The sequence below is a fragment of the Phragmites australis genome, chromosome 3 (assembly GCF_958298935.1).
Source record: "Phragmites australis chromosome 3, lpPhrAust1.1, whole genome shotgun sequence".
NCBI lineage: Eukaryota > Viridiplantae > Streptophyta > Magnoliopsida > Poales > Poaceae > Phragmites > Phragmites australis.
In genome coordinates, this window is record NC_084923.1 from 47,548,884 (window position 1) to 47,576,201 (window position 27,318).

General features: G+C 40.7%; 2 protein-coding genes and 1 pseudogene across 4 annotated transcripts; 2 read left to right on the top strand and 1 right to left on the bottom strand.

Moving 5' to 3' along the window:
• The first annotated feature begins 689 nt into the window (after positions 1-689).
• On the top strand, positions 690-8,698 carry LOC133913552 (vacuolar protein sorting-associated protein 35B-like). The gene is made up of 22 exons (XM_062356729.1): positions 690-974; positions 1,058-1,154; positions 1,244-1,370; positions 2,626-2,811; positions 3,601-3,688; positions 3,843-3,899; positions 3,978-4,067; positions 4,149-4,271; positions 4,525-4,599; positions 4,667-4,726; positions 4,924-5,040; positions 5,204-5,443; positions 5,530-5,595; positions 5,749-5,838; positions 5,943-6,032; positions 6,458-6,547; positions 6,810-6,878; positions 6,948-7,028; positions 7,223-7,330; positions 7,428-7,531; positions 7,877-7,990; positions 8,077-8,698. Exons 1-22 carry the CDS (start codon positions 852-854, stop codon positions 8,288-8,290), a joined length of 2,409 nt encoding a protein of 802 aa, XP_062212713.1. The 5' UTR covers positions 690-851; the 3' UTR covers positions 8,291-8,698.
• Positions 8,699-9,329: 631 nt separating this feature from the next.
• On the bottom strand, positions 9,330-13,619 carry LOC133913553 (FAD synthetase, chloroplastic-like). 3 transcript variants are annotated; one of them, XM_062356732.1, is made up of 5 exons: positions 13,203-13,619; positions 12,404-12,531; positions 10,717-10,852; positions 10,440-10,603; positions 9,330-10,337 (listed from the first exon to the last, which is right to left on the bottom strand). In XM_062356732.1, the coding sequence occupies exons 1-5, from the start codon at positions 13,364-13,366 to the stop codon at positions 9,841-9,843; spliced, it is 1,089 nt and encodes a 362-aa protein (XP_062212716.1). In that variant the 5' UTR covers positions 13,367-13,619; the 3' UTR covers positions 9,330-9,840. The 3 variants fall into 3 exon arrangements, with proteins under 3 accessions (XP_062212716.1, XP_062212714.1, XP_062212715.1); XM_062356730.1 differs by having other exon boundaries at positions 10,428-10,603; positions 13,203-13,614; XM_062356731.1 differs by having other exon boundaries at positions 10,428-10,603; positions 12,404-12,519; positions 13,203-13,611.
• Positions 13,620-14,494: 875 nt separating this feature from the next.
• LOC133910805 (uncharacterized) lies at positions 14,495-23,981 on the top strand (annotated as a pseudogene).
• Positions 23,982-27,318: the final 3,337 nt, after the last annotated feature.

A 27,318-nucleotide genomic window follows, 5' to 3' on the forward strand; every position in this document is an offset into this window, starting at 1 on the left:
AATTCGGTAACCGCTCAACTTTTGAAACCGAGCTGCACCGAGAAGGTAGGTAACCGCGATTTTTCGTCGGTTACCGTCGCATTTTTGAACCGTGCCATTGAGCACCAACACATCAGCAATAGGTAACGAGAGTGCACAACCTCAATGATGATAATGGGAAAGTAGATAGGGACATAACCTTAGAGAGCAATCCTATCCTTTTCTCTTTTTTTATGCTATTCTGTCACCTTTATTTAGATATGGCTCTTATGACTAATGTACATCAGAGAAAAGTTAAGAATTAATATGTCGTCTTATGTTATATGGTTTATACTCTATTTGTTTTTTATTCTAATTATATAGATCCTAATCCAAAAACAAAAGCAACCTGTTAAAATCTTAAAATTGATTCTTATAATTTATAATCCATATTATACTACGAATCCAACAATCTACCATCTAATAAAAAAATAGCTTTTATATATTTTTATAATCTGAAACTAAGACAAATACGCTCTTAGTTTTCTTTTGAATTAAACACTAGAAGATCCATTAGAAGTCGCTTCAACTGCCTACATGGCTACCTTTGATTTTAGCTAAGCAAACTGGGTCAGATCCCGAGCAGGACTGTCAGTCATCCCTCACCACACCGGCGCGTCAACTCATCTGATGCCGATCGCACCATAAAACCAAATGGGAAATAGAAATAAATAAAACAAATAGAAATACGCGCGACGACGAACAGAACACAACACCCGAACCGATTCCGATCCAAGCCAAGCCAACCCCTCGGGGACAGCCCACGCGAGATCCAACCTGAGCCCCGACGCCGCGGGCGAGGCAGACCAGATCCACCTCCTCAGGCGGCGCGGATGGCGGCGGCATCGGCGGCGGTGAGGATGCTCCCCAACGGCGGCGCCGACGAGGAGGAGCGGTGGCTCGCCGAGGGCATCGCCGGCGTCCAGCAGAACGCCTTCTACATGCACCGCGCCCTCGTAAGCGCCCGCGGAACCCTAACCCCACCTCCTCCCAACCGCCGCTTCCTCGGTCTGGCCCCAACCGTGCAATTCGCGTGCAGGATTCGAACAATCTCAAGGACGCGCTCAAGTACTCGGCGCAGATGCTCTCCGAGCTGCGCACCTCGCGGCTCTCACCGCACAAGTACTACGAGCTCTGTGAGTATTGGATTCTGAGCTACTGGGCGTGTCAAATTCTGGGAGTGGGATCGGTTGGGGTTTGATGCAATTCACTTGCTGGGCTGCAGATATGAGGGCGTTTGATGAGCTGCGGAAGCTGGAGATGTTCTTCAGGGAGGAGACCCGGCGCGGCAGTTGCTCAGTCGTCGATCTGTACGAACTCGTGCAGCATGCTGGCAACGTCTTGCCGAGACTGTGAGGCTCCTGCCCCCATTTTGCATATACGCAGTTCTCATGCTATGTAAATACATGCAAATACTGTACTAGCGAGGAAAAGAAGCACATGTCCCTATTTACAACTATATGAGATAGTCTGCTAAGATTGATAGCGCAACTTGTGAGTGCCTCTTTGCTGTGCCTAACATACTAGTTTGAATAAAGTGCATATGTCGCTGAGGCAACATGAAAGAAGTAGACTTAGTGCTTATATATCTAGTACCCACTCTTGAACTCAGTACATAATCATCATGTCAGTTTGTCAGTAGTGATTTCTCTTTCTGCTGTAGTGGTTACATGCCCAAGTGCCAAAATGTGTTTTTCCATGGGGACATCTTGCACTATCTTAGGATAGTTCCCAGGAGTGCCTGTTAATAAAAACTTTATCCTGCAAGGCTCACAGCCAACCTCCCTGACTTCTGTAGAATATCATCATTCAGAATTTAGCTGTGAGTGGGCCACTAAAATCTTAATTCTTTTATTTATTTGTAACCCAAATGAGGAAACATTGATTTCCTTTTTCCCACTTCAGTTCCTAAGTTGATAGAGAATGTGTAAGGATGTCACAACAAGATCTCCTCAATTGTACTTCAGTTTGTACTGGGATTAACTCGTATGCATATCAATCGAGCTGGATCTTCTGCTCTTTTTATCGTTCAATGAGGGTCCAGATAAATCATGATGTGTTTACGTTCAGTAGTATCCTAGTTGATTGGATTTTGGCATTGGCTTAGGTTTAAACTGAAACAAGACTGCAAAACTTGGAAATTCTTTCACACTGGCATCGAAGCCTTTAACAGTACTTGATTCATGGAGAACACTTTCCAAATTTCATTGGAATTAAATACATTGAATTTTGATCCATTGTAAACAAACTTAGGTTTTTTAGCCTCATTGAGCCCTTATCTGTAGATTTTGGCACTGCTATTGATTAATTCATATTATTATTAGTATTATTTTTAACTTGCAGCGTTGCATAAGCAGTATGTTATGATAGAGTTCTACATAGACCATGATTGCAAGCATTATTCCGGTTTACCTGTTCGCTATTTCATGTAATCAACTTGTATAAAATCACCATATCTGAATATCAGACCAGCTGCTAATCATGTTTGCTAGCATACTTGTGTTATGATTTTTAACATTTATGGAACTTATGAGAAACTATGTTTTTCTGTGAGATTACCTATGATTTATGAAAAGCTACATCTGATTTGGTGTTGTTACATGCCAGCTATCTCCTGTGCACAGTAGGATCTGTGTACATTAAATCAAAAGAGGCTCCTGCTAAAGATGTTCTTAAAGATCTCGTTGAAATGTGCCGAGGCATTCAACATCCTCTCCGCGGGCTTTTCCTAAGAAGTTACCTTTCTCAAATAAGCCGAGACAAACTGCCTGATATTGGTTCTGAGTATGAAGGGTACTGTACTTCATGCCATGTTATTTTTAAATCCAGTAACTTTTGATTTAAGTTTCAGTAGTATCTTAATGGTGATATTTCCCTCAGTCATACTAGTTCTAGGACATCATGAATTAGCTTATTCTATGACGACAATGTAAAGTGTGTGCTATGTTTTCATTTTTGTTCTTTTTGAAAATGATCGCAACATGGAAGCTACTGAAAATAATTAGAACATTTTGACTTGACACAAAAAAAACAATTTAGCGGCTATAGATTTAACATTAAATATGAACAAGGTGATGTTTCATTTGGTTATGTAAATATTATATTGCTTAATTACTTTTGCATTATTAATTTTGACAAATCATATAATACATTGACTTTACATGATGCATTGGCACTAGTGTTTACTAGTTCCCGTTTCCCCTTCATTGTGTACTGTTCACACTTCTTACAATTTTGTACTTATTTCAGTGCTGCAACTTCCTGTGCACTAATTGGTATCACTTTGTCATCAACCCAACTCTGACATGAATAAATCAGAGTTTTTCAACCATATTTAAGTGCATTTCTATATTGCAATTCGAAACTGTCTCCAGTGGGCAGTGCTAGTGGCCCTACTTGACTATGGATCAGTACAATGTGGAAACTCTGTGTAGTTAGTTCTATTTAGTATAGCTGGGAGTTGGGACATGCAGAACATAACAAGTTGTCCCGATAGTGTATACCACTTCAAATTGATACAGTTCTTCTATTATGTAATGGCCTCTTGATATCCCATCATGTTTTGCAATTTTAATCATGCAGGGATGCTGAAAGCATTAATGATGCAGTTGAATTTGTTCTTCAGAATTTCATTGAAATGAACAAACTCTGGGTCCGGATGCAGCATCAGGTTTGTTGCATAACCTAAGGCGGAACCTGCCTTCATTTGTTTCCTTTTTATCATGCATTTTATCATATCATATGAATGACACAAGTGACTAAAGCCATTCATCTGGTTAGACCATCCTAGCTTAAAGAAAAAAAATGATTTTTCTGGTCTGCAGGGGCCTGTCCGGGAGAAGGAAAAGCGAGGGAAGGAAAGAAATGAACTGCGTGATCTGGTAACTCAATGACATCTACATATTCTACTCAACCATACTGAGTCATTTCAATGACATTTTTTTTATATTTTCTTCTAGGTAGGCAAAAACCTTCATGTTCTAAGCCAGATTGAGGGTGTTGACCTTGATATGTACAAAGAAACTGTTCTTCCAAGAATATTAGAACAGGTTTGCAGTAAGATGTATTGATGAAATGATGATGATACCTTCTTGATTGTAGTGGAAACTGAACTAGTAATATCTTGGCAGGTGGTTAATTGTAAGGATGACCTTGCACAATTCTACCTGATGGACTGCGTAATCCAAGTCTTTCCAGATGAATACCATTTACAGACATTGGAAACATTATTGAGTGCATTTCCCCAGCTACAGGTTTGCAACTTTATTTTCTTAGCTTGATCCATGCTGTATTTGCCAGTGTGAATTCCCCATTGTAATGTGTCATACTGACACCTTTAGTTGATTCTGTCAGCCAAGGACTTGAGTTGTGCGTTACCTTTGTGATTGATTGATTTACTTTGCTTGATTGATCGAATACTGTGAAGCTAGATTCATTTAGGGATTTTTTATGTATTTCTATTTATTTTCACCAAGAACTGAAGTCATTTCTAAATTTATTCTGCAGTCAAATGTTGATATCAAAACAGTGCTATCTCAACTTATGGACAGGTTGTCAAACTATGCTGCCTTGAGTCCTGAAGTAAGCATTCCCTGGATCACTTGATCAAGGCAAATTTTGTATATGTTGACATTAATGTGTTGTGCAGGTATTGCCAGAGTTCTTGCAAGTTGAAGCTTTTGCGAAGTTCAGCAATGCTATTGGAAAGGTAAAACTCTAGCTGCTGGTTATTAGTGATTGGTCATATAATATGCATTTGATCTAAGGTTTAAAATTCCACTATTAATGACATACTGCGCAATATAACTGCACCCTTCATTTCTCTATTCAGTGTCCAAATTATAAGCCGTTTTTGGCCGTGCCTCTGGGAAAACCGAAACAGCTAACTTTTGTTCTTTTTGGCAGGTCATAGAAGCCCAACCTGACATGCCGGTTGTGGGAGCAGTAACTTTATATGTATCACTTCTGACATTTACTCTCCGTGTACATCCAGATCGGCTTGATTATGTCGACCAAGTGCTGGTAAGTCTTCTTACTTATATATAACTCTACGCCATTTTTTTAGACGAACTCTACGAAGCCATTTTAGTTGTACTATAATTGATATTATGCCGATGACGTAAATTCATCGATCATCTCATGTATATTGAACCTTCCAGCTCATGCTATATTTATTATTGGACAGGGTGCATGTGTCAAGAAACTTTCAGGCAAGGCAAAACTTGAAGATAGCAGGGCAACAAAGCAAATTGTTGCACTTCTTAGTGCTCCCCTGGAAAAATATAGCAATATTGTTACTGCATTAGAACTTTCAAACTATCCTCGGGTTATGGATTATCTAGATAATGCTACAACCAAAGTGATGGCTGTGGTAATAATACAAAGCATAATGAAGAACACAACTTGCATATCTACTTCTGATAAGGTAATATTTCATATTACGATGCTGCTCTGCCAATTACTAAGCAACTCATCGTGTGGCATGTGGCTCTGTTTTGTTGTTTCTTACAGATTGAGGCACTATTCGACTTAATTAAGGGGCTCACAAAAGATATGGATGGGGCTCAAGATGATGAGGTTAGACCATGTGCTTAGTTGTAAAAGTTTATTTTGACCGGTCTGTTATATTCTTTCCGCTGCTCGGTGAAGCTAGATCAGCACGAAACATTTCGGTCTCATTTTCTCATCAAGTTTGCTCAAACTTTAACTATATTATTTTTATTGTTTTAGCTTGATGAAGAGGACTTTAAGGAGGAACAGAATTCCGTAGCACGTCTTATTCACATGCTGCACAATGATGATCATGAGGAGATGCTGAAGGTACATTTGATTGGCACCTGGCAGCACTTATCAATATCAGCATTCGTGTGTTCAACACTACTGGTCTGAAAGTGCTAATTGCAATATGCTTCTTGTCCTTTCAGATCTTATGTACAGTTCAGAAGCATATACTTATGGGAGGTCCCAAGCGTCTAACTTTCACTGTGCCTTCATTAGTATTCTCCGCTCTTAAGGTTTGTTCTACAACTCTTTAAGCATGGTATGATGTAATGAGTTTCCAAATTTCCAAATATCTTGATGCTCAAAGTTCATGCTCCTAAAAAACGTGAAATGTACATAGAAGGTTGTTTTCTAGTGGGCAATTGATTTCTTTTCAGATTTTTACTCTCTATAAGACTATGGCTCCTTTTCTACTTGTGCTTTTGGATTGCCTTTCGCCCTTTCCTCAAGATTTATGTTAGTGAACAGATGCATGGTTGTATTCATGATCCTCCTGAATTGAAGAAACATATATTTTGATCCTGGCAAACAACTAATGGACCACATACTTTGTTGGACAATGGACTATGCAATTAGGAAGGCAATTTATTGCATTTTTGCTTTACTGATTATTATCAGTTGAAGGATCTAATATGCAGATAACTTGTTTTATCTGCAGTTGGTCAGACGATTACAAGGCCAAGATGGAGATGTCATTGGGGAGGATGTTCCTGCAACTCCGAAGAAAATATTCCAGATCTTGCATCAGGTTTTTTCATAGATTTATTTTGCATGCGTGTAACTTTGAGTTCCAATCTCAAAATAGACACGAACACCACAGAATATTTCTTTTATTGCATTTAGTGTTGTTATTTTTTCTACTTTCCATGACCAAATAGGAAGAGCACATGATTATCTGCATTAATTAACTCAAAGTTGTTGCCAAATTATTGTTGATACATATTGCAAAAGATTTCATGCTATCTCTATATTCTTGCGCACTCATCATTGTTGTCACCATTTTTTTTCAGACTATTGAAGCTCTTTTGTGTGTTCCTTCCCCAGAATTAGCTCTGAGACTATATCTGCAGTGTGCAGAGGTATGGTTGTAACAATTGATTGTTTGTTTTTACATTTTTCCTATTTTATGATTGTGATTCTTAATTCAGGCTGCCAATGATTGTGATTTGGAACCGGTTGCTTATGAGTTTTTTACTCAAGCATTCATATTATATGAAGAAGAAATTGCGGTATGACCCCCCCCCCCCTCCTCCTTCCCTCTTTGTGCAACAGTGTATGTGACCCATGTGCTTCCAATACTTGAGTTGTTTGATGCAACCCTGGGTTCTATTGTAAATTTCATGTGATATGCCTTTTTAGGGCATTTGATTGCCTTTGTATTTTGTTATATTTTCCCTTTATAATGTTTATGTGCCACAAGCAGGATTCAAAGGCTCAAATCACTGCAATTCACCTAATAATTGGAACCCTTCAGCGGATGAATATATTTGGGGTGGAAAATAGAGATACACTCACTCATAAGACAACAGGGGTAATGATTTCTTGCTTCATGCCGCCTTCTCAAACCCTGTTATTGCATGGAATCAGTTTACTTCTCAGGTAAATAACAATGCTACTGTTTTGTGCAGTATTCAGCAAAGCTTCTAAAGAAGCCCGACCAATGCCGAGCAGTCTATGCATGTTCTCATCTTTTCTGGACTGATGACCAAGATGGAATAATGGATGGTGAAAGGTCTCAATTGATCTACTTGGTGTAAACCTGCCGTTTTATTGGTTCTCATGGTCATGTTGTCCATCTTTGGTTTTTAGCCATGCAAATAAATTGTTAACACATTACTTGCTAATGCTACTGAGATAAGTGTCTATCATAATGCATGGGCTCATGTCCAGTCAAACTAATTGCATGATGTCATGGGCTCCTGCCTCATGGCCATCCAAACTAATTTAATGTTATCTTTGGATTTCTATCTACTTATGGTAACTAAAGGTTTTATACTGACAATAACTTTAGAACTGCTGTTGAATCTTATCTGAGATATTAAGAGGTTACTGACTTCCTGATTGAACTTTGTTCTAGGGTCCTCCTTTGTTTAAAGCGTGCCTTGAGAATTGCAAATGCCGCTCAGCAGATGGCTAACGCAGCCAGGGGAAGCAGTGGTTCTGTTACTCTATTTATCGAAATTTTGAACAAGTAAAGTCGAGAACTGGATTTTGATATGTTTTCTGGTGCGTAAGTGATTTGTGCCATTGTAAGCCTCATGCTTTCACTATTTTCAGGTACTTATACTTCTTTGAGAAAGGAATTCCACAGATCACAAATACTGTGATCCAAGATTTGATTGAATTGATTAGGACTGAGAAGCAAAGTGACAATACTGTAGCTGATGCATCTACAGAGGCCTTCTTTGCCAGCACATTACGGTACATTGAATTTCAGAAGCAGAAGGGTGGAAGCATAAGCGAAAAATATGAGCAAATAAAGACAACCTGATTGTTCATGACTCGGAACAAGTTCAGCACTGTGACAGGTTTGATTTCGTTGAGAGAATTGAGCCGTTTTTGGCAGTGTTCAGTGAAATATAGCCTGTCGGTTTCGGCTGCCTGTGACCAAAACATGTTTATATGGGCTGTTATTTGCAAGTCTCACGGCCATAGCAGGTCTGCTTTCCCGTTGGCAACATTTTGGGGTTTAGTCAGGTGACAATAAGCTTTATCCTCTGGGGAGCACAGGTCTGTACAGGATAACTTGTGTACCGGTTCTACCTGAGTGTCATTGTTGTATATTTCCCCGATTTTCGCAGAGCACATGAATTTTAGGTTTCTGTAACACTCTGAGTGCATATCTTTATTTCTGTGACTGGACATTAATCATTGGTTCATAGTGATTAGACTTTTTTTTCTGGCTGGACATTAATGATTGGTTCATAGTTGTTAGTGATGAAGGTGTTGGAACTTAACAATGTCGGCTGCTGTACGTTAACATACTATTACCCTTACCCATTACTGGGGCGTGTGTGCCCGGCATCGTTGCGCACAAGTTCTCGCGGAAAACAATCTTGACATAGGCAGTAGCCTTTTGATCGTTTCATCCTTTAGAGGATGGGTGACATCCTGCTTGAACTAGTTGACATGGACTAAATGATACACTTTTGCAGCTAGCAGACGTTAAACGGCAAAATCAAAACAAAACTAATTCAGTTACAATTTCATTTTTATGGTAGACCCAGATTAATGTTGTAGCAGCTACCAGTATCTTCACATAGGCACCAAGAAAAAAAATCTCTCTTGGACTTCCAGGCGCCCAACAAGTAATTCAAATAAGGGAGAATTTGAAAAATACCATTGCAGGTCATCTAAGTTGGAAAGTACCATCGATGTATCTATGGCATGTGGTCTTAGAGTCCACATGTCATACTTACAGCCAATGGTATTTTCCAATGTAGACATCTCTGCAGTAGTATACACATAATTTTTCCTTCAAATAATTATTAGCAACTGCCAGAAGAACAGAGATAATGTTTCAAAGGAGGAATCTGGAAGGATATCAAATGTTTTGTCAGAATCAAGTTCTCATTATAATAGCTGAACATTCAAGTAACAACAGATGCTACAACGTTGACAAATGACCAACTATGCTCCCTATCAACGTATAAACTAAAAACTACAGTGTATAAGCTACAAATGTGAAGTTGCAAGACAAGCCCCTTCCCTGCATTAGTTTCAATAGATACAGCTTGTCCGAAGCCGGCCACTTATTTATTGCCAATCCAGGTCAAAAAAATGCCACTTTGCTCCCTAGTCCTTGTATGTATGGTAACCTTGAACGAATCACGAATTTCCTGTAAGAAAGCATTCTCATGAAACTACAAGATGCTCTTGGGCTCAATCATGATGAGGCATACTGCATACTTGAATACATAGTCCTGAAATTTTCCTTGAAGTATTTCCCCCTACAAAGTCCTCTCCTTTTGGCAACAATCTCCGAAAGATGGCAAATGCAAAAAATGGACTCCCGCCAATAGAGAACAAAGTTTACATACATTATCCAAACTCAATGCTTAATTGCCCAACTTCTTGAATAGGATTTGGTGACAAACTGTTCTCATCTTTCATCTCAACAACTGTTGTGTCAGAGTTAATGATCACCCTACATGGTCCAAGATACCCTCCATTAACAATGTCACAATTTTCGTACAAACCTTCAGCTGGTGGCATGTTCAAAGTGCACGAGCTAGGGAATATGATCTTTTTCCCTTCATGAAGGCAGTCTTCGTTAACTGTTAGCACAAGGCGATGTTTCCTCCCTAGCAAATCAGAGACGTATTCCATGTCACCCATAGCCAAAGCATGGCGAACACGACTGGATGAAACCTGTCCTTTATCACTTGAATTTATGGTGGCTGCTACTCCATTATGAGATCTTTTTGCTGTGTCCATGACAGACCGTACTATGAACGCACTTAAGCCAAATTCCTCACATAGCTTCACTAACTCAGCTGCATCACCAGATGCTTTGTAGCCAAATCTGTAGTTTTCACCTGTCATTGTACAAAAACAAATATGTTATGAAAGGGGCATGATAGAGCAGCACAATACTAAACCTGCGAGAGAAAATAACATGTCTGTACCTGCTACCACACCTTTTATTCTAAGATCCTTTGATAACCTCTCAACAAATTGCCGTGGAGTCAGGTACCTGACCTTTGAAAACTCAACTTGATATTCAAGAGGCGCCACATTCCTACAGTATGGAGCCCAAGAGGAAAGGACTCGCTTCCGATCACATTGAGCAACTATAGGAGGCCTGTACAACAGGAAACAGCCATGGTTTACCACATGTAAGGCCTTCCTTTATTTGGGATTAAAGATTCCCAAGAATAAGTCTCTCGAGGGAAGTTAAGTTTCATGTAGACTCACCTATATGTCCAGCCAAGTACTTCAGCCATTCCCACAAAAGAAAGAAGAAAAGGAGTTCCTGCTTTAGAAGCATGCATTGCCAACTCCCGATGGCCAATGTGAAGGGCATCAAACTTTCCCAGGGCAACTATGCCACCTAAAATGTGGATGGAGTATTTGGTGAAACTTATGCATGAAGACAGAAAGGAATTAGCAATATCACTGGTTAGTAAAAGTGTTCAACAGAAGCTCATAACTAGAAAGCAAAACATGTGATCTAGCAAGGTAACAGCAGTGAGAGGACAGGGACACATTAGGAATATTGAACTTTAAACAGCAGCAAGTGCATCGATGGAAAGCAGTAAACAGGTATTACAAGTTTCATTATAGAAACCTGGAACTTTGAACAAGTGAGTTGTCTTTTCCTTTGCTTATCTGATCTATTATGCGACTACACTATACTAACAATTTCTACAGTTGTGCTTCAACATGGACAGCTTGCCATGCTGAGATGAAGAGATCTGTCCGAAAAGTAGAAAAAGATATTGCAAGAAAAAAATATTTTCCAAACAGTTTAGAACCAAGGGAGTGTAAAAAATGTCGATTTGATACTTCTGCGCAGCACTGTGGCCTAGAATCTGCGTAATCCATTAAACCAGGTGGTTAAATCTAAAACTGGCAGTCACCAATATTCAAGTGGAAGGCCAATAAAGCACCATATACTGCTGCATAGACCATGGCTAATAAAAACTTCCCCAATTGTTCAGTGCTTCGGTGCTCTTCCTGGGAATGTTTCCAAAAATCTTAAAGCAGTGTATGTTACTTATTTTTAAAGGTAAATCTGTAAGTTATGTTCTAATTCTATGGGCTGGGAACTTTATAACTTGATGCAGCTGCAAGTATATGTTTGATGGGCTGGAAACAGAATAACTGACCAGAATAAACCTTGGCTGGCTCAAGCGCAAACTCATGTCGTTAGAATTGGAACCAACACCTGCTAAGGCCTCATTTGTTCCTTCCGTTCAGGCTGAAGCAGAGATGCTCCTTTATTGTATCATCCTTCCATTAATAAGTTTTGTACTCAGACAGCTACACCGCAGCAATAAACACCGCTAGAAGCCCACACAACCTCGAAGTACCCAACTCCAAACTCAGACATGCTTGGGTCAGCATCACAAAGCTCCCCACAACATGGCGCACTATGCAACGATTCGCCTTATGGACATGGCACCACACAAAAGAGGCCGAGTGAACTGAGGGCACTTCACATGATACCCATGGGCTTTTGAAGGATACAATCAGATAAAGAGATGCTGGTGGTTCACAAAACAATCATGGAAATGAGGGATGGATCATGGATGACCGAGTGAGGGGTTGTGCAGTCATGAAGATGGCTACAGGATAAGGTTGTGTTTAGGATGGCCCACGATCTTTTAAGATGTTTCCAAAACTCTAAATTAGCCTTTATATAAAGTGGGGGGTTGACATGGTTTAATCCTGGTCTCGTTTAGAATTTAAGTATGCGCATAATTTTTCTTGGCAAAAGCATAGAATGTTATTGTCTTTAGTTATGGATGGACAGAGCTGCCAGGCAAAAAGTTTGGCATGCCATAACCACTGTTTGAAGGCACATGATTTTGGTTTTATTTGCAAAATCAAGTAGCAATTTGTCATTTTGAATGGTACAAATTGTACGCATAGAACTTACCGAGCACACAATCTTGATCTTCTCCGCAATCTATTAGGAGCTTATCGTTGACTAAATCATTGTTCAGACTGACCCCGGGATGCCCAGATGAACTGAAGGTCTTCATGTCTAGAAGCCTAAAATTTTGACTGAAGTAAGTATAAGTGTGTAATCAAAACCCTCAAGCTAATAAAGATTAAAACTAAAAATGGTTAATGTTAAATAGCAAAGTCCAGTGCATGCACTGATGTACATAGAAAACAAATCTTATTTAAATGAACGTGACTTTACCAAAACTTCGCAAATGCGTAAATGCTTACTGCATCATTAGACTGCAATCTTCCATGACAGAACTATACTGTACATTTAACAAGCTAACGTGAACGCCATACATAAATTCCCAAAGTCTAGTTGTTGTAGCCCATCGACTACTAGAAACTCGAAGCACAGAGATTCATTGTATTAGAAACACTTTAATACAGCTCATCATGAACCCCAGCAAGCCGGTAAGCTGTGGTAGCAAAACCTAAAGAACTGTCCGGTCACTCCAAACCGAACCCAGCCATAGAGAAGCTAACCCCTTCAATTTCGTCGGCATCCAGAACCCGCAGGCTCAAAGATCCCAAGTTTCTCATCCTGTTCCATACAGACAGAAATGCTGCTGGGCTCTAACCCGATTGCAAATATGGACTTTCCCCGATGCTCAATGGAAGAATCGTTTCGTCGAACAGCTAGCGAGCGCGGGGCAACCGTGCGCTACCTGACTATCTCACACTGATACCAACACAAAGGAAAGGGAGAACAGGAGGCAGCTCCTTACCTGAAGCGCCGCGCGGGCGGCAAGAGGGAGAGAGGAGCCCCGGGCGGGCCGCGGCGGGAGCGGAGGAGAGGCCGCCACTGGGGCGCCCGGGACGGCGAGGGAGAAGGGGAGCGGAGGGCGCAGCCGAGCACCGCGGCGGCGGCGGCGGCGGCGCCCCTCTCCATCCCACCACGCGCGGGCGCGCGGTCCCCCTGATTCTTTTGCGGGGAGGTTGGCTGGCCACGTCGTCTTCTCCGCTTGCCGGCTGGCTGGCTGCCTGCCTGCCTCTCCGGCCGCCGCCCGTTAGATGAGGTGCGATTCGCACATTCCGTCTCGCCGTCTCGGGTCGGAACGGGGGTGTGCGAGGCGCGAGCTGGTTCCAACGCACAGGCACAGGCCACGGACTCACGGCCCACGGCGTTTTTGGCCACGGAAAGGAGTTCGGAGTTCGTCGGAGGGAGACTGCCACCTCAAATTAGCCGATCTGCCGAAGCTGTGGCGTTTCAGCTAACTAAAGCAATTGCACATGTGTTTCGTGTAATTAATTGAGAATACAGTAATATATGAAAGATAAATATTAGTATTAGAGATCGAATATATTTTTAAAATATATGAAAAATAAATATTGGATGTATGGATATGGAAAACAATTAATACAAGATTAAATGTATTTTTAAAATGAGAAACATAGAGAATCTTTACACGGTGATCGTTTGATCAACTCGGGTGAATAACGTAGATCGTTCATTTCTGATACAACTCATGTATTTTATAAATATATAATATAAATATAGATAGGTTCTCCTGCGTAAATGATTTAAAAAGTGCATTGTGTTCCTCCTAGTCTTGCTAAAGTATGGTGTTAATTTTGATCACTTTAATCTTAGGTAATTTAGGGAAAAAAATGTGACAATCATCAGCAGCATTGGTGTACGACCACACATATCATATATCATTGTATTACTTGTTAGAGTATTTTTTTTCTAATAATATTCACGATACGATGGTAAAGTTCGAGAGCCTATAATAGACTTCAAACATTGTAAGATTTGATTCTACATAGAAAGAGAACATAGGGTGACGCCCTCAAACTTAGATATTCTGTTGTGGTGTTCTCCACATAGACTTCGAGGTCGGAGAGGCAATGTGAACTTGCCACCTCCTCGCTGTTGCATTGATGGGAAGAGTTCTTCTAAGCATCGTTTAAGCAATAGAGAGGGATGAAAATGGTTGCGTAAATGGAGTATTGGACTTAAGGGTTGGTACCAATAGAAGAGGGTAAGGTAGGTGAAACCATAAAAAGGAGGAACGACATGGAGGACAGAATGTCTAAGCACCACAGCAGTTGGAGGGTTTGAGGGACGACATAGAGAGACGACATGGAGAGACTTTCTGTCCTCTAGCTGTACTCTTTGCAAGTGTCCTCAAACTTAAACCATAAAAGGAGACACAATAGCTGTATTTTTTTCTCTCGAACCGACAGGAGAGCTGCCCGTCATTATATTAAGAAATAACAAAATAAATGATCCAAAAACAAACAACACTACACAAAAAGGAGAGAGAAAAAAAGGAAAACACACCCAACACATACAACAAGAAGCTAAGGTAAGCCACCAGGTCAAGAAATCGAATGAAAAAGCACCACCATCAGACTTCGACCTACAAGTCCCGGGGGGCGGACTGCACCCGTGGAAGGAACAAGCAGCCATACCGGAGACTTTGGAATCCACCAGGAGCACAGAAATACCAGAAGACATAGCTGCCCATCTCCACCATGCCGAAATACTCCTCACCTTGTTGCAATGGAGCAAAAAACCTGTAGGCCGACTTTGCTGGAAGCCTGGAACCACACCTCAAGCCAACAATGCAGACAAATTTCTCGCACCAGCCATAACCCAGAGCGCTGCAAGTGTGAAATCAGCTTGGGATTCTGTTGTATGCTTGCATCGTAAGGAGGTCAACGGAGCGGTTGTCTGGGCTCGTCAACTTGGTGGGGAGGTGACCTATTAGCTATCTTTTCCCATTATATTTATCTGCATATTCTGCTATTACTTCATTACCTAGTTTGATGATTTGATCGCCTTATTCCTGCTATCTAGTTTGGTTGTCTTATTCCTGCTCTGCAGCTTAAGAAATATGTTAACGCCTCTCTTCTGTTACCTGCATTAATTTACCAGTACATTCACTTCGGTATTTAGTTCTATTTCAACGGCATTTGTAAAATCTTCTATAAATACTAAGATGTGAAATAGCGACATATTTAAAAATGTCTAAGTGTGGTACAATGGGTTTCAATATCAAATTCTTGTCTAAATAAATTTCTGCTGCTATGCCAGATGGAATATCTTCAACACGGCATACATTACAGATCTCCTGAATCCAGTTTCAAATAAACTAGTTAGCTACAATTTCGCATTAGTAAATCTTATAATAATTTAAGTAGTCATTTATTTTTCTCAGTAGGATACATAGGTTCTAGAGTTATGATTTAGTCATTGTTTTATGTTGCTCAGTAGACTATAAGAGGTTCTATAATTGCCTGGGATGAGTTAACTCTATTTTTTATAATTGACTGAAGGACAAGTTTGCTTTCTTTCGCTTCAAATTTGGAAGATCCTCTCAGAATCATATTGTTTTGTGAATGGTGTGATATATGCAGCATATGATAGAACATTGATTCCATCATCCCATGTCTGATTGTAACTGACTACAGTGGCTACTAGTGTAACCATGCTGGTAGGACTTGGCATGAGATTCACATAAAATTATAATTCTCGATATTTTTTATTAAGAGAGATTGTCTCGGCTTATATTGAAAGCCAATAACCAGGACAACAGCGTCAACCGAAAGAAAGTGCGAAGGAAGAAAAATACAAGGTTGGGGAAACCAGCGAACTATCCAAAAGACATCAAACCCAAGTATACAGGGCGGACATCTACAAAGCTCGGAATGAATTCTAGCTCAAATTTCACAGACATCAGACAAAGGGCCATCCGCTGGGGTAAAGCTCCGTAGCCACTCCCGGACCTGGGTTGATGCCTTGTCTGCTGTGGCCCTGTCATCGTCGGTGAGGAGGATATTCCATTTCTGCATGAAGGATACGGCTAGAGTCAGCACTTCAGCAAGCTTGTGGGGAAACTTCTTTTCGATCGCCATCGTGTTACGCATCCTCCAAATGGCCCAAGCTATCCCTGCAAACAAAAATAGACCCAGCTTTTGAGAGACTTTAAACTGTTTTGGAAGCCCACTCACCCATAAGTAGGCTACCGAGACCGGGAACCCATTCCAGCCGAAAATGCCTCTCAGAGCACTCCAAACAAATTGTGCCAACACACAACCGAAGAAAATGTGATTGACATCTTCCTGATTATTGCATAGGCAGCATTTTGAACTTCCTTTCCACCCCCTTTTATTGAGGGAGGTGGACACAAGAAGTTTGTTGTGTAGTATTTATCACAAGAAAAACTTAATTCTCAGAGGAAGTTTACAGGCCCAGAAGGTCATTGCCCCCTTGCAAAACTTAATTCTTGATATTTTCTTCCGTTTTCTTTTCCTTTTTGCTTTTAGATTGGGAAGATCGTCCCAGAATCACATTGTTTTGTGAATGGGGTGAGATATGCAGCATATAATATTGATTCCATGTATGCTTGTAACTGTAGTACAGTGGTTACTAGTGTAATGGCGTAACCATGCTAGCAGGAGCTGGCATGATATCACATAACCTCTAATTCTTAACTTCTTTTTGTTTCCTTTTTCTTTTGCACACAAGATAGAAGGTTGGCTATCTGTAGAACCACTATCATTGTGTTCTATTCAACCATTTGCATCATATCTGTTCCATATTTGCTTTCAAGTGCTTGAAACTTGTTTCTTTCTATTTTAGGGTTCAAAGATCAGGAAATGGTGAGTGATTGTCAGGAACCTGCCATTCAAGGTGCTTGAATAAATGATCACTTCCTCTAATCTTTTCTCGCCATATGGCACATAAAATAAAAGCTACATGTGCATATTTGATTATTGCAGATTACAGAAAAGGAGATAATGGATATATTTAGGTCGGCAGGGTTTGTCTGGGACGTGTCTATTCCGCATAAGTCCGATGAGGGGTATGTTTTCCATTAAATCTTTTATTCCTTCAGTGGATTAAGCAATTTTGCAAGTATGATAACTAAGTTACATCTAGTCGTTTGCAGGATATCAAAAGGCTTTGCTTTTGTATCTTTCACATGCAAACAGGATGCAGAAAATGTATGGTCAGTGCCTTATGTCGGAGTACAAAAATCCATTTAAAGTCCTAATGCGCCGCGATTCTTTTTCTGAACCAGGCTATATAAAAAATGTCAACGGAAAAGTTGTTGCGAAGAGAACTGTAGCTGTTGATTGGGCTATTTCAAAGAAAGTATACACTGTTGCTGCAAAATCCGATGCTAAGGATAATGGTAAATACAAACTTTTCTTACCAGTTATCTTCACCCTTCGTTAATTCCTTAAGTCATCCGCTTATCAATTACATAAAGTCAAGAGTTGTCCCGAAGCTAATGCAAGATTTATATTTACCTGAATGATATAGTAAATATCATCTAAATTATTCACTTTTGATATTTGACGAGCTATCATGTTGTATCTTTGACATGGTTTCGGGAATAGGGTTATATTCCTTTGTTTAACAAAAAATTAGGCTGGTTCCTTGTTTTGTAACCAAATATTTTGTTTAGTACACTGTCATCACAAATCCTACAAGAGCTTCTTGTTTTTCAGAGTGTACTATTTGGGAGATGCAATCTCATGAGCTGTGTTGTATTTTCAGAGATGGCGAATGTATCTGACAATGGCAGTGATGATGATTCCTCTGAAGATAACCTTGTTGGAGAAGATGAGAGCTTTGAACTTGATCAGGAGACTTCTAATCATCCATCTGAGGATGATTTCAAATCCGAAGTAGATAATTCTAGAAAAATTCTTGAAAATTTGATGAAGTCATCGGAGAAGTCCGAACCATCTGGCGTTGAGGGTTCAGATGTTGCTTCAGACACTGAAGCAGAAAATGACACATCAGAAAAGAAGAAACCCGATTTACCTGCATCTGGCAAGTTGGCTAAGTCCAAACGTGTAGCAGATGACGAAATTACTGTTCCTCCTTCTGAACCCAAGAAAAAAAGATTCTGACTTGGATAGGACTATATTCATTAGCAATCTTCCTTTTGATTTAAGTAATGAGGAGGTAACAGCGCGCTTCTCAGTTTGGGAAGGTTGAATCTTTCTTCCCGGTTCTTCATAAACTCACAAAGTATGTTTCACCATCGGGGTAGAAACACTTATTTGTGCATTTTTTCCCAAGTTGTATCGACCAGTGAACATTTACTTGGCACACTTGTTGATGCTAACAGTTTTTGCACTGTCTATGCAGGAGACCTAGAGGGACTAGTTTTCTGAAATTTTCTACACCAGAGGCAGCTGATGCAGCAGTTTCTGCTGCCAATGCTGCTCCTGGGTTAGGAATTTTTATAAAAAACCGGGAACTCAATGTTATGAAAGCGATGGACAAGGATTCGGCTCACAAGAAGGCACTTGAGAAGGCAAAGAACGAGGTTGAGGATCGACGGAAACTATACTTGGCTAAGGCAAGTTCTTCAGTACTTTTTGGCATGTGAACTGTAGTAAATCTCTTCCATTATTCAGTTCATGAAAGTTGAGTCTTAAAGCAGGAGGGTGAAATACTTGCTGGAACACCAGCTGCCGAAGGTGTATCAGATGCTGACATGAACAAACGTAATTGGTAAGAGTTGATTTTTATCTTTTGTCTTATTTCATCTGTTCATATTCTAGCTACTTTCAATATTTGCACTGTGTTGATTTTTTCTGTTGATAATATTGTTCCTTACCTTTTGTTTCCATTTTACTTCACGAACAAAAGACACTGTGATTTGATCCAAGTTGCCAGAATTGGTTCCTAGTCCATCTGCTAATATGCTCTCATCACTTCCTGTTAATGATTTTTCATGGACGGATGCTTTGTTCAAGCTTGAAAGACAACTGCACTTCATTCTTCATTTCTTACATATATTAAAACTGATATATTAGTGACCATAACCCCAACTTGCTTTGGACTGAAAGCTTTGCTGTTGTGTATATTTACGACAATAGCTTTTGACATTATTTAGGTTATAAATGATATGGCAGTAGATGGGATCCGAAGGAAAAAGGGAAGAGCAAGGGTAAACAGGCTCACCCTCTTCGGAGGCTCTCAACTTTAGGGTTTAATTCTTGCTTGTCCATAGATGAAATTGGCCTGGCATTAAATAGTCGGCTACTTAACACACTTTAGGAAATCAATCTACTAATATTAACTAACCAATCTGCTTATCTCCGAATCTAACAAACTAAGGAACAATATTTGAACTTAACAAACTAAATCCCTATCTCTGATTTCTTGCCTCCCTTCTTGCGCCTATATGTTTTACCGATGAAGGCGTCCACAACACTTCCGCCCTCCTGGCAAAACAGCTCGTCCTCGAGCTGGAACACTGGATGGTCGGTGGTGAAAGCATCCAAGCGATCCCAAGTAGCATCGACGGCGCTGTGACCCACCCACCGGACAAGGAGCTCTCAATTACCACGATTGAGATGAGCACGCACAACAGCCTCCAGTGTAGGGACAGCACGACCGCGAACTATGACAGGTAGAGGAACAATGGAGACCGGAGGATCTCCTTCATGCTTCTTGAGGAACACCACATGGAAGACGTTGTGAATGCGAGCCTTGGGCGGAAGATGCAAGCGGTAAGCCACTGCACCAATGCGCTCCTCGACCTGGAAAGGCCCGAAGTACCGAGGAGCCAACTTTGACTATGCCTTATCTGTAATTCCTGCTGCAGCGCGCTGATGGAGACGAAGCCAGGCCCAGTCACCCACCACGAATTCCAGAGCACGGTGATGACAGTCATGGCTCTGTTTCATGTGATCTTGTGCTTGAAGAAGGCGCTCACGGATGCCAGCGAGGAATGTGTCGCGGTCATGGAATTGTTTGTCCAAAGCCACCACACGCGCCGCCCCGGGCCAATAGGGAAGCAGAGGTGGCAGGTCACGTCCGTACACCACCTGGAAGGGTGTGGTCTTCAGGGCCGTTTGATAGGACGAGTTGTAGCAAAACTCGGCCCAGGGCAGCCAGCGCAGCCAACTCCGAGGCCGGTCACCGGAAGGCAGCGGAGGTAGACACCGAGAACTCTGTTCGTTGCTTTCGACTGAATGTCTGTCTACGGGTGGAAGGTGGAGCTAAGGCGCAACTAAACACCGGACAAGCGGGAGAGCTCCGTCCATAATTTGCTAGTGAAGACCAGATCCCTATCTCCGAGCATAACATAAATTATATCAATGATCAGATTTGTTTTCTGATATACTTGCAACTGTAGCTCGTGGCATCATTTGGGTTATATATTACATCGATGATCAGACACTATCTTGTTTATTTGTCTGGTTTTAGGTTAGCTAGAAGGAATGTAGAGATGCTTCAGTCTCCAAAGTTCCATGTATCCAGAACAAGGCTTATCATCTACTGTTTGCCCAAGACTATGACCATTAATGATGTAAAGAAGCTTTGCAGATAAGCAGTCATTTCCTGCTACCAAACAAAACCCTGTCATCCGGAAGGTTTAATGGAGTTTTCTATTCAATTTTTTCTCTTTCTTTTTTCTATGTGTATGTTTTAATGCGTGTGCCTATGCATTTGTCTTGAACAGGTGAATATACTGAAGAATGAAAAGAAAGGCAAGGCTGTTGTACAGAAGCATTCCTGCAGTGTAGCCTTTGTTGATTTTGAAGAACATGAGCACGCTCTTGTTGCTCTAAGGGTTCTAAACAACAACCCTGGTACTTTCCACTCTTGAATAGTTTTTTTTAGGGGAATACAATAAGTGAAACCTTCACTATGGTAATTAATTAAGGTGTAAAAAGAGAGACAGCTGTACAGGAAAAGTTAGAGAGTTTAAGACTGAACAAAAAGGTGCTAACTAGGAAAGCTATAAGAGAGCAAAGAGCAATAAAAGAAAGAACTGAGCCATGAGGAAACATTGAGGCTGACGTTAGAGCTCATTCTATGTAGGTGCAAGTTTACAGTATCTGCAAAATTTGCTTTTCACTGTTGAAAACTTGGTCTTGTTTTCCGAAATATAAGAGCATTTCTTTGCTTCCAGATTTCCCAGGTCGAGATTATGAAGATTTCCATGAAGAACTGATTTTGGAAGTCATCTTTTGCCTTCTGTAACATTGGGAAGAAGCTAATAGAGTGACCCCACGCTATACCAAGTGAATCCCAACATCTGACACTGAATCGGCATTCAAAGAGCAGGTGATAGGTGGTTTTTTTGACATTGTGGTTGCACATGACACAGTTGTAATTGTCTCACTTTATCTTGTAGTTCTTCCTTTTGAGTAGGTTTCTAGTGTTGAGTCTATCCATAAAGAGGAGCCACATGTGAACCTTGAGCTTCTTGCAACATTTAGATTTCCATATCCATAGGAATGTTGTCGGTGGTGTGATTGATTTGCAGGGAATAATAGCATAGAATTTGCTTGAAGAATACATAGTTCCCCAACAATATTGCCATTTGTCTTTGTCTGTTTGCTCGTTGAATTTCTTGAAGTTTGTTTTGCAAAATGTGTAGTTCTGTGTAAGCTTGTTGAGTTAGAGGTATGTGAAAATATATTTTTGGAGAATTATCAGAAATGAATTGTGCCAATGAAATATTTTCATTTTTTGCAAAGGAGAATAGTCTAGGAAGTTTGTCCTTGAGATAACTTCCATTCCAAACATCATTCCATAACAAAATAGTGGAACCATACCCTACAATGGGTGAAGCAACGCCTCTAAAATAATCACAAAAGCTCATGATATCCTTCAACAAAAGGATCCCTTATCTTGTGTTGCATGGGGGATTTGGCCATTTGCATAGTGAGTATTCCAGATAATGTTTACCATGGTATGTCCATCTTGTTGTAGAACTTGCGAAGATGTTTTAGAAGGAGCGCTTCATTTTGTATGCGTAGATTAATCACCCCGAGCCCACCTTTATGTTTTGGAATGCAAGCTTTCTTCCATACAACAAGAGACTTCCCTCTTGCATTGTCATCTGAACCCCTCCATAGGCAATGTTTTCTTGCTCTGCTAATACTTTCAATCATTGTGGCTGGTACCTTCAAAGTGCACATGATGTAGGTAGGTAAAGATGAGATAGCAAAGTTGACAAGAGTAAGTCTGCCAGCGCTGGTTAGCATAGAGGATATTGCCGTTATTCTTCTTTCAACTTTCTTCATGACGGGGGCATGATCCTCAACTCTTGGCTTTGTTGTGCCGAGAGGCAGACCGAGATATGTGAATGACAAGGAACCTACTTGACATCTAAAGACTCCAGCTAGTTGTTGTGCTTTGTCACTTGTAACATTGATCGGCACTACACAGGATTTTGAATAGTTCACTTTTAAACCTGTGGATTGTGTGAAACTCTGAAGAAGACCTTTTAGGCAAAATTAATTCTCTTTGACAGGCTTTGACGATTAAAATTGTGTCATCCGCATACTGGACTATAGGGAAATCACTAGTGTGAGTATGTTCCAGAGCGGAAGTGAGCAAACGGCAGTCATATTGTGTCGATTGCTCTATCCCCTCCCTTGCTACCTTTTGATGTGTCCTGCAGTGAATTGATTTTGCCAATTGCTTTTGCAACGGCTCTTTATTAAGTGCTATATTGGGTGTTCACCATATTCAGTCCAAAATCGCATGTTGATACTTATCATCTTATGGAAAACTGTCTCATCACTGTCTGTCTTATAATACTGCTGTTATATGGCAATGCTTACCAACCTTTACTCTTGTACAGTCATGATCTGTTTGATATACTTTATTGTTTTATGTTGACCATAATAGTTTTATGCAATAATGCTGGGTTATATCATTTCCATTTTGTTTTGTTAAGAACATTGAAGATAAACTGTTAGTGCATTAAATCTTTTTTTCCAAACAATGAGACCCATCTCCTTACATGTTGGTGTGGAGCAGGCTTGGTCCCTGTTATCATTTATCAACATTTTCATTCTTTGCAGAAACTTTTGGAGCCGAGCGTCGTCCAATTGTGGAGTTCGCACTTGAGGATGTTGAAAAGGTGAGGCTCCAGAAGATTTGGAACGAACGCGGTCAGAAGTCAGAAGAAGCTGCAGGAGATCAACAGAGACCTTTGGAAAATCAATCTGCAGGTGATGGTCTTCATCGAGATAACAGAAAGACATTTAGAAAAGGAAACAAGCGGAAATCACATGATAGACCATCTAAACCATCCGGTTCTAGTGAAGGCCCTGCCAAGGATCTTTTAGTTGCTGGAAATCAAAGCACCATGGATGGTAAAAGCAAGGCTAAAAGATCTGAAAAAAGAGCACGGAAGTCAAATGAGAGGACCATTTTGTCGAACCAACATCAAACAGATGAAACTCCAAAGGCTTCTCGGAATGTAAGATCTATTGGATTCTTTCTTGATTATACTCTATAAATGCGCCAATTTTATCGCAGCTAAGTAATGTAAAAAAAATTCTGTTTCATTTGATGCAGCAAGCTGTGCCGAGTGAGCATGTTCAGGCAGCTGCTCCAAAGAAAAGGAAAAACAGAAAGGATGGTCAGTTGGAGCATCTGAGAGGAAAGGCTACAAAAAGGACGAAGAAAGAAGCTGCAGGGGAAGGCTGTGTGGATGAATCACTAGTGGAGCAGTATCGTTCCAAGTTTTTTGCAACACGGTGTGAGCAAAGCCAAGGGATAGTTGAGTGGGATTGTATTGGGAGAGCAACATGGTGAGTTGGATCAGGGTGTCAAAGGCTAACGTTTTCCTAGAGCGTAGTCTCCACGAAACTCTTCCGCCCTTTTGGGTGGTTGGGTTTGCCAAAATTTTGATAGTATGTTAGGAAAGATGACAGGGACTGATATTTATCGAGCAATCTATTTACAGTTGTATGAGTCAGCTTTCTGGTGCCAACTCCGGCAATTCATATTGAATGCTTGGGTGCTCTGTTTCTAACTCCTGCCGTTCTTGCTGAAAATGCTTGAAGGCTGTGGATGTGCTTCTTTTGTATGGTAATGCACTGGGAAATGGAACTTTGCAGGAAATGAGGTGTGTTGCTGGTACCTGATTGCTTGTGAAGTAGTAGCATTGACTCGTATTGAGAGAGATGCTTCCTGATAGCGTGATACAGACGTGACGTGGTTTTCTTGATGGGCATTCTTTTCGGTTCAATGTGCTGCTCTCAGCTGTATGTTTCTTGTGGGCATGGTGTTTGCCACATTGGATGATTCTGTAAAAAGGAAGTTTTTTCTGGTCTTTGCCTGGCCTAACCATCTTATTCTTACCTACGAGGTTTCCAAGTTCGTAGCATTGCTTCTACGTGGAATCAATCCAGGTTAGCCGTAGGGATAGAAAAGGCAATCTAATAATTATGGTAGATGTTGGATACAGATAAAGTTTTCAAATCCCGCGTCCGCCTAGTCCAATTTGTTTGAATTCTGGTCGTCTTTTTCACCGTGGACCACTTTCACCCTGGTGTTTGGTAGATTGCTCGATGTGTTGTACAATAGCCATGGAAGAAATTCACCACGCCTAGTTATTTAGTAATACTAAGCATCCGACAAGTTACCACACCAAGCATAGCATATCTCTTTCAAGACAGGTTATCTGGAATACTTGTATAATCAGAGAATTTTCGACAGTATTGGTGGGTATGGAAGATACAAGAAATAGAAAACGGAGTATATAGTTGTTGTTCTTCTCTTAATTATCTGAATACTATTCTTATTTCGACAGCTTTCTTTCGCACTCGCTTCATCAGGACCATTAATTGCAGCCTCTAGATAGCTAAACTACTCTTCGAAACTTCATTACGTAGCATAGCGTGCGCGCAACCGCCAGATTTAAATCAGAAAGAAAATGACATCTCGGAGCCCATGTTCAAACTCATCTAGTCTGGTACACGGTCTATCCTACGTGGATTGCTACCTAGGAGAAGGTGACGTGCTCGGAGTCACTAGCTCCTGTGTCAGAACTCCAAACTTTTTTGAGTAGTATTGTACTGTCAAATAAGCAAGCTGACACTCGTATTAACAAGGATCAATGAGGTAGCATTGATCAATCGTCGACGTATGCAATCAGTTCGGTCACACCAACGACTCCTATGAGCTCTAAAAACAAGTGCTAGTAGTATCAAATATTTTCTCTGATTATAAATACTTATTATTTTTAATTTTTTACGATTTTATATGTAACTTTAATTATTATTCTCTATCAGAATATAGTTATAATATCTAATAAAATATAATATTATAAAATATTTTTCAAAATAAATTTATATGTGTGATTTTTATATTTTTAAATTAAATATTTTATAGCTATTGACAGTTAAAATTTTAAAAAATTAACTAAATTTTAATTAAAATGAAAAATATTTATGATGGGATATAAATGTTAGTTGCACGACACCACCTCTCGCGCGGAAGCAGATGCCAGGTGCGTCCATTTTCGAGTCACAGGCACAGCACCTTCTCGTGATTGAGTGCACGCTGAATTCGATGAAGATCTGGAAGAGGATGGGGGCCATGACACGTTGCGGTCGGCCGGTCGGCGGTCAGTCACAAGGATCTCACAGGTTGCAGGCAAGCCAAACTTGCCAGGCGCCGGATCAGAAACCCGCTCGAGTCCCTCCCCGTGAATCCGTGGTACCATCACTCTCCGTTCCGTACTCCACGACGAGCCAACAGGGCCGGTCCTGACATATGGTGAGCTAGAGATGGAATAGAAATAAGAGGCTCGTGATTTAAAAGACTATTATTTATAAGTTATGGAATAAGTTCGTATATTTACAAATATCGTTGATCGTTGGTTTTATATTGATAAATGAGCCGAGCATATATTTATTTTGTGATATTACTATGGATATTTTTTTATTTAAATAGATGTAATGATATTTTTTTTTCATTTTACTTCTTAATTCTTACTCTGGTTGCTCTCTCGCCAACATAGAACTGAAAACTCCTAAACATTTAAAGAGAAAAAATAAAAAAATAAAAAACTAATGAAAAACCATAGAAGAATGTTAATCCAGAAGTAAAGAGGTAGGTACTCTATCAATCTGGTTGACGAGTATTTAATTGGGCCTCAATTCATAGCCAACAACACTGGCCAAGAAACAAGTTTGCATGCTTCCTGTTGCTACTTGTCTACTGCGAGAGCCAGAGAATTCAGCTTTGAACTCAAGTAATTGAAGTACTAGTATTAGATCTCTGTAACTAGCACTATCCTAACAGCATATAAGATGGGACCCTCCGGGCCCTGGGCGGTCGCCCCGTTTGCCTTGCCCTGGGCTGGTCTGCGAGCCAACCGCATGAGGCACTCGGCACAAGGTCTACGGCAGGCTTGAACAGTGGTAACCAAGAAAGGGATAGAAGAAACAAGCCGAAACTGGCAAGAAACCGAGAAGAAATGGAAAAGGTTTAGCTGTTCATCTTGTCTTAACTATCTGAAGATTATTAACCTTCGTTGGCCAGCTTAGTTTCTTTCCTGGTTCATCCGAACCGTGGTGACCACTTGGCAGCTAAGTGCACGGCAGGTCGCCGAATTCTCCGTGTGACTGCTGAGTGCACGGCAGGACGCGCTGAACCCCACGAAGATCCGGACGGGACGTGGGGCCGTTGCAGTCGGCAGTCAGGCACTGGACATCATAGGCTTCAGGTCAAAACAAACTTGCCAGGCGCCGCGTCAGAAATTCTCACGAGCCCCTTCCCGTGATCCCATCCGGTCGTTCTCCGTACTTCGTTCACAAATAGTCGACGACGGCTGAGAACCAAGGGGTGATTAGTGAAGGTCAGTGATTAAACTCAAGCTTGTTTTTATGTGTCTTATAAATGTGAATTTTTTTATGTATTATGGCATCAATTTTTAAGTTCTGTAATACTTATGTTAAAAAAATAAGAGTTGACTACGACGGCCGCGTGAGGACTGTGTACAAGCGTCACGCTTAACTGTTCGTAACTGAAGAAACGCACCGAAACTGACAGGAAACCGAAACAAAAACGTGCCAAGCTTAAACAAAGTCGACGATTGGAACTTCTCG